The following is a 12,538-nucleotide window of genomic DNA, read 5'->3' as shown; positions in this document are numbered from 1 at the left end:
GACTTTTTATTGTGATAAAGTTCAAACTTATAGAAGTAGAAATCATTGGATAAATGAACTCTAATGTAGGTACTTATCACCTAGCTTCAATAAAAACCTGGGGCAGTCTAAACCCCTCTCTAGGTCCTCCAGTCTACATTGTTTTAAAGCAAAGCACAACCATTAGGTTATTTTAAATATTTATTTATTTTAGAGAGAGAGAGCACAAGCAGGAGGGGCAGAGAAAGAGGGAGAGAGAATCTCAAGCAGGCTCCATGCTCAGCATGGAGCCCAACTAGAGACTTGATTTCACAATCCATGAGATCATGACCTGAGCTGAAACCAAGAGTCGGGTGCTTAACCAACTGAGCCATGCTGGCACCCCCTTGCCTTTTGTGCTTTAAAAGAATATAGTAGGGCGGCCCTGGTGGCTCAGTGGTTTAGAGCCGCCTTTGGCCCAGGGCGTGATCCTAGAGACCTGGAATTGAGTTCCACGTCAGGCTCCCTGCATGAAGCCTGCTTCTCCTGCCTGTGTCTCTGCCTCTCTCTCTCTCTCTCTTATGAATAAATAAATAAAATTTTAAAAAATAATAAAAGAATATAGTCATTTAAACTATAGAATTAATCACTCTAAATTTGGTGATTACATTCCTCTGGTTCTATTTAAATACTTGTATTTTCTGCAAACTGGTCCTTAGATCTAGAAGCTTAACCAGCTTAAGTCTCTATTTTGGCAAGTATACTTACTTCTTTAGTAATGCTTGAATCTCAACAAGAAGTACTTACCAGGGCTGGTGTTTTTGTAGTGGAAAGATCAATTAAGAGGTTTTGGTATTTTCAGCATTACCTATTCATTATGCAGTTTCTTATCAGCCTTCCACCTCATGGTTTTAGCAGCTTAGATCCTTTATTTTCATTGGACCTCCAAAATGGTGATAATCTAATTCTACCATTCATTCTGTGTTTATTAGCTGGAATACATCTATAAAGAAGAACTTTCTCACGTTTATGTGGGTTACCTTGAGGTACATCTATTCTAGAAAGGTAAGATAAATGATTGATTCTTTTGTCTACCCTACCAGTTTTCAGAATAATAAGTTGGTTGCCTATCCTCCAAAGTGACTGATGAAGGTCTTTAAAAATATTATAAATTTAACAGAGGAAGCCCCTTTAGGCTCTTCAGTTATCTTTGGGCCTAGTAGTCTTTGATAACTTCCTTATTCTCTGGGACAACAAGATGTCCCAGACTCATCTTGTACATTTCCTGTCCCAGACCTGGTTCCTTTTAGATCAAAAACTGAGTATGCATTATTGGGTCATATGTCTTGGCCGTTTTCTATAAGACATTTATGTGAAACAAAATGTTCTATTTTTTTTTTAAGATTATTTATTTATTTATTCATGAGAGACACAGAGAAGAGAGAGAGGCAGAGACACAGACAGAGGGAGAAGTAGGCTCCATGCAGGGAGCCTGATGTGGGACTCAATCCCCGGACTTCAGGATCATACCCTGAGCTGAAGGCGACGCTAAACTGCTGAGCCACCCAGGCTGCCCAAAATGTTCTATATTTTTAAATATTTTATTTATTTATTTGAGAGAGAAACAGAAATAGTGAGAATGTGAGCAAGGAGGAGAGGGAGAAGCAGGCTCCCCACTGAGCAGGGAGCTCACTGTGAGGCTTCATCCTAGGACCCTGGGATCATGACCTGAGCAGAAAACAGACTCAATTGACTGAGCCACCCAGGTGCTCCTTTTAAAAAATATTTTATTTATGAGAGAGAGAGAGAGAGAGAGAACAAAAGTATGCGGGGTGGGGGCAGGAAAAAGGCAGAAGGAGAAGAAGCAGACTCCCCTGCTGGGCAGGGAGCCAGAGGTGGAACTCAATCCCTGGACCCAGATATCATGACCTGAGCTGAAGGCAGACACTTAACCATCTGAGCCACCGAGGCACCCTACAAAATGTTCTTTTTTTTTTAAGAGAGAATCTTTTTTTTCCTATATTTTATTTATTTATTCATGAGAGACACACACACACACAGAGAAAGAGAGAGAGAGAGAGAGAGAGGCAGAAACACAGGCAGAGGTTGAAGCAGGCTCCATGCAGGGAGCCTGATGTGGAACTTGATCCTGGGACTCCAGGATCACACCCTGGGCCAAAGGCAGGCGCTAAACCGTTGAGCCACCCAGGGATCCCCCAAATGTTCTTTTTAAAAATTTCATGAAGTCAGGCAGCCTGAGTGGCTCAGTCAGTTAAGCGTCCAGCTCTTGATTTCAGCTCAAGTCATGATCTTGCAGTTGTGGGATTGAGCCCCACATTGGGCTCAGTGTGAAGTTGCTTCAGATTGTCACTCCACTCATTCTCTCAAAAAAAGTAAATCTTTTTTAAAAATTTATGTAGTCAGATTTGTTGGTGTCTTCTCTTATTATTTCTGGATTTTGAGTCAAAGTTTTCCCCATGTCCAGGCTATAGAGGAGTTTGTGAGCTTCCCCTCCAGTGCTTTTATGGTTTCATTTTTATATTATCTCTGATCCATTTGGATATTTTGTAGTGTTTGGTAAAAGGACTAGATCCGGGCAGCCCGGTGGCCCAGCGGTTTGGCACCACCTTCAGCCCAGGGCGTGATCCTGGAGACCCGGGATGAAGTCCCCCGTCGTCGGGCTCCCTGCATGGAGCCTGCTTCTCCCTCTGCCTGTGCTTCTGCCCTCCCCCCTCTGTGTGTGTGTGTGTGTGTATCTGTCATGAATAAATAAATAAAATCTTTTAAAAAAAAAAAAGGACTAGATCCAATCCTAATCTTTTTCTCATATAGCTATTCAGTTATCCCAACTCTACTTCTTCTTCTTCTTTTTTTTTTTTTAAAGATGTTATGTGCAAGAGAGAGAGAGTGAGAGAGAGAGCTGCAGGAAGAGATGAGGAAGAGGGACAAGTAGACTCTGTGCTGAGCGCAGAGTCCCACTCAGGGATTAATCTCAGGACCCTGAGATCATGACCTGAACCAAAACCAAGAGTTAGATGCTTAATTGACTGAACTACCCAGGCACCTCTCAACTCTACTTTTTAAAATCTCTTTCTCGAGATGCCTGAGTGGTTCAGTGGTTGAGTGTCTGCCTGCTGCTCAGGGCATGATCCTGGTCTGGGAACCAGTCCTGCATTGGGCTCCCTGCAAGGAGCCTGCTTCTCCCTCTGTCTATGTCTCTGCCTCTCTCTGTGTGTCTCTCATGAATAAATAAATAAAATCTTGAAAAAAATAAAATGTCTTTGGGGATCCCTGGGAGGCGCAGTGGTTTAGCGCCTGCCTTTGGCCCAGGGCGCGATCCTGGAGATCCAGGATCGAGTCCCACGTCGGGCTCCCGGTGCATGGAGCCTGCTTCTCCCTCTGCCTGTGTCTCTGCCTCTCTCTCTCTCTCTCTGTGACTATCATAAATAAATAAAAAAAAATTAAAAAAAATAAAATGTCTTTCTCTCCTCAATATATTTGAGATGCTATCTTTTTTTTGAGATGCTATCTTTATCATATATTCATATACATTTCCATTTTCAGATAGATCTATTGTTATAAATCTATTCTACTGGCTTGTCTATCTAATCATGTACCAATATACATCTGTAAAATTGTAGAAGATTTATAATATATTTTTAATACCTAGTAGGGCTGGCTTTCCCCCCAGCCCCCATTCCCCCCCCCCTTTTTCTCTTTCCTCTTTTTCTATTTCAGGATTTTCCTGGCTGGTCTTGCTTGTTTCCCCAAATGAGCATTATAATCAGTTTTCTCCCTGTAGAAAAAAAAAATTATGGTATTTTTTTGGGACATTTCGAAGTTATAAATTAACCTGGATAGATTTAACATCTTTGTGATGTTGATTCTTTCTATCGATGAACATGATGTATCTTTCTCATTATCCGGGAATGGTTTATAGCTTTCTTTACATAGCTTTTGGACATTTCTTGTTAAAATTTTGCCTAGGTTTATTTTCAGCTTTAATGAGATATAATTAATAAATAAAATTGTAGTATATTTAAAGTGTACATCATGATGATTTGACATTGTGAAAGGATCTCCCCCATCTGGTTAATTATTACATTCATCACCTCTTATTATCACTTATTTGTTTATGTATGTATGCATGAATTTATTTATTTGGTAAAACTATTTAAGTTCTACTCTCTTAGCAAATTCCAATTATACAATACAGTGTTATCAGCTATACTCACCCCACTATTCATTATGTTTTCAGACCTTATTTATCTTATACCTAAAAGTTTATATCCTTTTACCAATGTTTCCCTATTTCCCCTACCCTCTAGCCCTTAGCAACTACTTTTCTGCTCTGTTTCTATGAGTTTGACTTTTTTTTTTTTTTTTTTTTTTTAAGTTCACATGTAAGTGAAACCATGCAGTATTTGTCTTCTCTGGCTTATTCACTTAGCATAATGCCCTTACGTTCCCTCTATAGTGTCACAAATAGCAGAATTTCTTTCTTATGGCTGAATAATATTCCTCTCTCTGCGTGTGTGTATTATCGTTATCTATTCATCCACTGTGAGACAGTTTGTTTCCATATCTTGGCTATGTGAATAATGCTGCAATGAACATGGAGTACAGAAGTCTCTTCGATATCCTATTTTCATATCCTTTGGAGATATACCCAGAAGTAGGATTGCTGGATTATATATAGTAGTTCTATTTTTAATTTCTTGAAGAAACTCCATACTTTTTTATAGTGGCTGCACCAATTTACATTACCACCAACAATGCACAAAGTTTTCCTTTCTCCTCATCTTCACCAATATTTATCTCTTATTATTTTGATGATGGCCATCCTGATAAATGTGAAAGGATATCTCAGTGTGGTTTTGATTTGCATTTCCCTGATGAATAGAGATGTTGAGCACTGTTTCATGTACCTTGGGCCATTTGTGTGTCTGCTTTGGAAAAATATCTATTCAGTTCCTCTATTTGTTAATTGATTTGTTTGGGTTTTTTTTTCTATGAGTTGTACAAGTTCATTATTTCGGATATTAACACTTTATTAGATATATGGTTTGCAAATGTTTTCTCCTATTCCACAGGTTGCCCTTTTCACTTTGTTGATGGTTTCCTTTGTTGTGTAGAAGCTTTTCAGTCTGGTGTGGTCTCACTTGTTTATTTTTTGCTTTTGTTGCTTTTGCTTCTTGTGTCAAGTCCAAAAAATCATTGCCAAGACTGATGTCAAGTAGCCTATCCCCTATGTTTTCCTCTAGGAATTTAACTATTTCAGGTCTTAAACTTAAGTTTTTAATCCATTTTGAGTTGATTTTGTATGTAATCTAAGACAGAGGTCCAGTTTCATTCTTTGGTATGCGGCTGTCCAGTTTTCCAAGCACTATTTATTAAAGAGACTGTCCTTTCCCCATTTTATATTCTTGGCTCTTTTGTCATAAATTAATGAACCATATATACATGGGTTATTGTCTGGACAATCTTTTCTATTCCATTGATCTGTGGGTCGAGTTGTTTGTTTTATTATTGAGTTTTTAAGAGTTCTTTGTATATTTGGGACACCTGGCTAGCTCAGTCAGTGGAACATATGACTCTTAATCTAGGAGTCATGAGTTTTAGCCCCATATTGGGTATAGAGATTAGAGATTACTTAAAAACATAATTTTTTTAAAAAGGGTCTTTTTTGTTGTTGTATATTTTGGATACTTTGGATGCCTTTTTCTTTTTTTAAATATTTTATTTATTTATTCATGAAAGACACCGAGAGAGAGAGGCAGAGACATAGGCAGAAGGAGAAGCAGGCTCCATGCAGGAAGCCCAATGTAGGACTTGATCCCAGGACTCCAGGATCATGCCCTGAGCCAAAGGCAGACACTCAGCTGCTGAGCCACCCAGGCGTCCCAGGATGCCTTTTTTCTTTTTTTTCAAGATTTTATTTATTTATTCATGAGAGACAAACACAGAGAGAGAGAGACAGAGACAGAGAAAGAGAGACAGAGACACAGGCAGAGGGAGAAGCAGGTTCCATGCAGAGAGCCCTATGTGGGACTCTATCCCGGTCTCCAGGATCAGGCCCTGGGCTAAAGGTGGCGCTAAACCGCTGAGCCAACTGAGCTGCCCTCAGGATGCCTCTTTCAGATATCATTTGCAAATATTTTCTCCTAGTATGTGGCTTATCTTCTCACTTTCTTGACAGTGTTTTTCACAGAGCAGAAGTTTTTATTTATTTATTTATTTATTTATTTATTTATTTATTTATTTATTTATTTATTTATTTATTTTAGAGCAGAAGTTTTTAATTCTAGGGAATTCCAGCTTATTAATTCTTTCATTTATAGATCATGTCTTTGGCATTGTAGTTACAAAGTCTTTGTCAAGTGTAGGAGTCATCTAGATTTTCTATGTTCTTTTCTTTTTTCTTTTTTCTTTTAAGATTTTATTTATTTATTCACAAGAGACACACACAGAGAGAGGCAGAGACACAGGCAGAGGGAGAAGCAGGCTCCATGCAGGGAGCCCGACGTGGGACTTGATCCCAGGACTCCAGGATCACACCCTGCGCCAAAGGCAGGCTCTAAACCGCTGAGCCACCCAGGGACCTCCCTCCTATGTTATTTTCTAAGAGTTTTTATTATTATTTTTTAATTGTTATTTATTTATTTATTTATTTATTTATTTATTTATTTATTTATTTATTTATGATAGTCACACACACAGAGAGAGAGAGAGGCAGAGACACAGGCAGAGGGAGAAGCAGGCTCCATGCACCGGAAGCCCACGGTGGGATTCGATCCCGCGTCTCCAGGATCGCGCCCTGGGCCAAAGGTAGGCGCCAAACCGCTGTGCCACCCAGGGATCCCTCTAAGAGTTTTTATAGCTTTGCATTTTACATTTAGGTTTGTATCATCCGTTTTGAGTTAATTTTTTGTTAAGGTATAAACTCTGTGTCTAGATTTTCTTTGCATGTGGATATCCAGATATTCCAGCACAATTTGTTCAAAAGACTATGTTTTCTTTGTTTTATTGACTTTGCTCCTTTATCAAAGATCAGTTGACTATATTTGAGTGAGTCTATTTCTGGGCACTCTCTTCTGTTCCATTGATCTATTATTAGTCTGTTCCTTTGCAAATCTCTCTCTCTCTCTCTTTTAAGATTTATTTATTTATTTATTTATGAGAGACACAGAGAGAAAGAGGCAAAGACATAGGCAGAGGGAGAAGCAGGCTCCTGACAGGGAGCCTGATGTGGGACTTGATCTCAGATCCTGGAATCAGGCCCTGAGCAGAAAAGGTGGACATTCAACTGCTGAGCCACCCAGGCGTCCCAATACCACACTCTTTTGATTAATGTAGCTTTATAGTAAATCTTCAAGTTGGGTAGTGTCAGTCCTCTGACTTTGCTTTCCTCCTTCAGTATTGTGTTGGCTATTCTGGATCTTTTGTGTCTCCATATAAACTCTAGAATCAGTTTGTCAATATCTACAAAATATCTTGCTCAAATTTTTTTGAGATTGCATTGAATATATAGATCAAGTTGGAAAGAACTGAAATCTTGACAATATTGAATCTTCTTATCCATGAACATGAGTATCTCTCTACTTATTTAATTCTTCTTTGGTATCTTTCATCAGAATTTTATAGTTTTCTTCATATAGATCTTACACATATTTTGTGAGATTTATACTTCAGTATTTTGGGGTTCTAATATAAACGGTATTGTGTTTTTAATTTCAAATTCCATTTGTTCATTGCTGGTATATAGGAAAGTGATTGACTTTTGTATGGGAATCATTTTCTGATACCCTCAATGGTAATATAACCTGATAAATATGAATGTTCCGTGAGATCAGGGAGACAAAATTTAGAAATTGGGTTTGTTTCATAAAATCCAGGCTCTATGATCATAATAATGAACCATATTGTGCAGTGTATCAGGTTGGAAATGAGCAGAGTTGGAAATAAGAGGTATGGGAAAGCACTTTTGCCCAAAGCATTCACTCTTCATCAAGCTTTTTTTTTTTTTTTTTTCCCATCAAGCTTCTTATTGCCCAAATTCCACAGCACAGTTGGCATTCCAGTATCCTATGATCTGGAAAGAACTAGTCCTCTTGGGAGAGGTTATAGTTTAAGTCATTCATTGTATCAGGCAGTGAAAAATAGTTTATTGGTCTTTTCCTAAAAGCAGATTATTAACAGGTTTGCAAGAGAAAAGGACAAGAGAGTAGAAGATGGAATTCAAATTTACTGTCTCGCAGATGACTGAGATCTTCCTGGTATTAAGAAGGAAGGGGGATCCCTGGGTGGCGCAGCGGTTTAGCGCCTGCCTTTGGCCCAGGGCGCGATCCTGGAGACCCGGGATCGAGTCCCACGTCGGGCTCCCAGTGCATGGGGCCTGCTTCTCCCTCTGCCTGTGTCTCTGCCTCTCTCTCTCTCTCTCTGTGAGACTATCATAAATAAATAAAAATTTAAAAAAAAAAAAAAAAAAAGAAGGAAGGGATTTGTATGCAATTTAATAGCAGAAAATAGGGACACCTGGGTGCCTGTGGTTGAGTGTCTGCCTTCGACTCAAGTCATCCCAGGATCAAGTCCTGCATCAGGCTCTCTGCAGGGAGTCTGCTTCTCCCTCTGCTTATGCCTCTGTCTCTCTCTCTGTGTATCTCATGAATGAATGAATGAATGAATGAATGAATGAATAAAATCTTAAAAAGATAATAGCAGAAAATATCTATCTTTTCTTTTTAAAAGGATTTTATTTTTAAGTAATCTGTACACCCAACATGGGGATCAAACTCATAACCTTCAAGATCAAGAGTCACATGTTCCACTGACTGAGCCAGCCAGGTGCTTTGAAAATACCTTTTTCTGACCCATACTTAATGGGAGTTTTCACCAAATGGATGGAAATATAGTTGCTGAAATGTCTTCATCTACATATAATAGTCACCAGTAAAGTGATTTTAAAGATTTTATTTAATTGTTCATGAGAGACACAGAGAGAGAGAGGCAGAGACATATAGTTGGAGGGAGAAGGTGGCTCCCTGCAGGGAGTCAATGTGGGACTCAATCCCAGGACCCCGGGATCATGCCCTGAGCTGAAGGCAGATGCTCAACCACTGAGTCACTCAGGCATCCTATAATCTTTGGGGGAAAGTTATACTACCTTAACTTTTTTTTTTTTTTAAGAAGGAGGTTTCCTTTTTATTTTGTTTTATTTTATTTTATTTTATTTTATTTTATTTTATTTTATTTTATTTATTCATGAGAGAGAGGCAGAGACACAGGCAGAGGGAGAAGCAGGCTCCACACAGGGAGCCCGACGTGGGACTTGATCCCGGTTCTCCAGGATCATGTCCTGGGCCGAAGGCGGCACTAAACCGCTGAGCCACCCGGGCTGCCCACTATCTTAACTTTTTAAATTAATATCCCTCTCTTTCTAATAGGGTAACCATAAGAAATGAATTTTAATGTCTGGAATATCAAAGAAATGCTCAGTATTCCTTCTGGCTCTGGGTAAGTTTTCTGGTTTATACTCTGATACTGAGGATTTTTTTAAAAAAGATTTTACTTATTTATTTGAGAGACAGAACGAGAACAGGGTGAGGGGCAGAGGAAGAAGCAGACTCCCTGGTGAGCAGGGAGCCCCATGTGGGGCTTGATCCCAGGACCCCGGGATCATGACCTGACCCCAAGGCAGATGCTTAACTGAGCCACCCAGGTGCCCCTGATACTGAAGATCCTATATTGATTTTGTATAAAAAGTCTCCCCTTCTTATTAGTTAATTAGTAATAGAGTTATTTCATATAGCTTCTTCCCCTTTTCTTCCCTTCCTTTCACTGCTCTCCCATACTTGTCTTTTTTCTTTTGCTTATTTTCTGATTATAAAACCAATGTCAATTCAGCTATGTGTGTTAATTGAGCAGTGGTTCTGTGTCCAACACTGGGCCTAGAGACTATGAGGCCTGTGAGAATTAGACATGGAGTGATTGATATTGAAACATCAAGGAGCAAAATTAAGACCATGTTCAGATATGTATTTATTCAGTTGTATAGTACAATGGTAGGTACTGTGGAGTTAAGAGCCACTCCAGCTACTGACAAGGCTCACTGAGATATTGCCCCTTCTACTACTCCACTGAAGTATTTACATTTGTGTCTGCCAGCCACGCAGTGGGCCTGCCATTGCTAACGTGGTAGATATGCCCCAGAAGTAGTGTATATTTAAGAGATTTCTAATTGCTTTTGGTATGTTTTATTATTGGATAGTTTATTTCCTTCCTAACACCTTCCTGAAGACAGTTATTAATTCAACAAAAACCTAGAGCACTGTACTTTTTATTTCTCAAAAAGAAAAAAAATGCTTACAGTTGATACAAGTAGGGAAAATGTCTTTGTTAAATTCCAAATCAGAACTTTAAGATATAAATCCTACATAATTTCTATAAGCTCACAGTTTTTTTTTCCAGCTCAGCTGATTATTCTCTTTGATCTAAGAGGGTAGTCACAGAGAGCTATTAAAGCTATTTTGAGCAACGATTATGCAACCTATATTATATGTGTGCAGCCCATTACTTTAGCTAATCTTAGAAAATGGTTTTGTCAGTGAAATAATTGCTCTTTCCTGTGTTTGAGCTATTAGAAATTTAAAAAATATTTTATTTATTTATTCATGAGTGACACAGGGAGAGAGAGAGGCAGAGACAGGCAGAGGGAGAAGCAAGCTCCATGCAGGGAGCCAGATGTGGGACTCTATCCCAGGGCTCCAGGATCACGCCTTGGGCTGAAGGTGACGCTAAACCCAGGCTGCCCGAACTATTAGAATTTTTGTCTTACATTAATATATGATGGTTCCTTTGGCTTAGAATATGTACGTATATGCTATCTAATTACTTTAGATTTGGCTTATTTATTTATTGGAGAGGAAGGAAAGAGAGACAGAGGGTAAGGGGAGGGGCCTAGGGAGAGGACAAAGAATCAAGAATTTTAAGTGGGCTCCATGCCCAGCACAAAGCCCAATGTGGGACTCAATCTCACAACTCTGAAATTAGACCTGAACCGAAATCAAGAGTTGAATGCTTAACCAACTGAGCTACCTAGGAGCCCCTAGATTTAGCTTTTTTAAAAAGGAATTTGTGATTTGTGTTTGTGTGTTTTAATGAAAAGTATGTTTTTTTTCAGGTTACACAATAGCATTAAGTAACACAAATTGTTATTGAGATGTCTTACAAGTAAAAACTTAAAGATCATATTTTACTTGTCTACCTGCTTATGTGCTGTGTCTGTAAAAGGCTTAGTACACTGTGTTCAAGTGTTACTGTGTCATTATCAATATCACTCTCTTTTATATTAGAAGTTTAAAGGCTGGCATAGAAATCTATGGGAATCTAGAAGTCCACAGCTGGAAGTGCTTAATTAAAGTAAGCAAGAATAAGACACTAACGGTGTGAAAGGGAACACCACTTTGTTTCAAAAACAATTTTTAATGAATCCTTCTGTGCACAAATCTGAGTTGATCATATTCTTCAGTCTGGATAAGACTGATATTAGTCTGCTAGCTGCCATCACAAAGTATCCTAAACTGGATGGCTTCAACAACAGAAATTTATTTTTTCAGTTCTGGAGATTAGAAGTCCTAGAACCATATGTCAGCTAGAAAATTTCTGGTGAGGGCTCCCTTCCTGGCTTGCAGACAATTAATTGTCTTCTCTCTGTGTCTTCACATGGAAGAGAAAGAAAGAGGAGGACAAACTCTCCCATCATGAAAGCCTCACCCTCGTGACCTTGTCTAACCCTAATTACCTCCCAAAGGCCCCATTTCTAAATATTATCACATTAGAGATTAGGACTTCAACATAAGAATTTTGGGAGAACACAAACATTGAGTCTGTAACTAAGCTGTCTTGTGTTTTTTGTATTATGACTCCTACTCTCCCTGTAATCCTGCTTCCTTCCTTGCTTGTAGGCACATTCTGGAGAGTTAATGAGAGTTCTAATTTACCTTCTATATACTCAGTTCCATACTTGTTTGGTGTGGTATGATGTAGATTTAAAAGGTTATATAAATGATATGTGATAGAGTTCATTCAATTTTTACTTTTTTTCTGCACTCAAAATGACATTTTGGAGACTTATCATGTGGTTATATGTAAATCTAGTTTATTGCTTCTGACTAATACATCAGTTATATGCATACACCATATTTTATTTTTATCCATTCCCTTAGTGATTAACAGATTCAACTTTCTTTTTTAGAGAGAGAGAGTATGTGTGAAAGAATAGGGTGGGGAGGAAGGGCAGAGGGAGAAGGAGAGAGAATCCCAAGCAGGCTCCACTCCCAGCACAGAGCCCTATGTAGGGCTTGATCCCATGACCCTGAGGTCATGACTTGAGCTGAAATCAAGAGTTGGATGCCCAACCAACTGAGCCACCCAGGTTCCCCCAGATTCAATGTTCTTTTAATCTCTAAAAATTTCAGGAACTTCCCTGAAGGGTGTTATAGCTCACAGTTCTATTTTACAAGGAGTAATGGTGTCATTCCTTAATGTTTGAATTTCTATCTGATTATTCTCCAGTAATCAA

General features: G+C 38.9%; 1 protein-coding gene across 13 annotated transcripts in view; it reads left to right on the top strand.

Annotated features, from left to right (window-relative positions):
• Window positions 1-12,538, top strand: part of IHO1 (interactor of HORMAD1 1) — a 42,168-nt gene that overhangs the window by 3,715 nt on the left and 25,915 nt on the right. For 8 of the 13 annotated variants that reach the window (XM_077858891.1, XM_077858889.1, XM_077858886.1 and 5 more), the window contains 2 exons: window positions 951-1,023; window positions 9,402-9,471. In XM_077858891.1, coding sequence (XP_077715017.1) covers window positions 9,416-9,471 — 56 coding nt within the window. In that variant the 5' untranslated portion in view covers window positions 951-1,023; window positions 9,402-9,415. Of the gene's footprint in view, window positions 1-950; window positions 1,024-6,666; window positions 6,787-9,401; window positions 9,472-12,538 lie in introns of all 13 variants that reach the window. The other 5 variants (XM_077858895.1, XM_077858893.1, XM_077858890.1 and 2 more) reach the window with 1 other exon arrangement.

The sequence above is a fragment of the Canis aureus genome, chromosome 19 (assembly GCF_053574225.1).
Source record: "Canis aureus isolate CA01 chromosome 19, VMU_Caureus_v.1.0, whole genome shotgun sequence".
NCBI lineage: Eukaryota > Metazoa > Chordata > Mammalia > Carnivora > Canidae > Canis > Canis aureus.
Note: the sequence above shows the minus strand (reverse complement) of the source record. Positions and strands in the feature narration are given on the sequence as shown.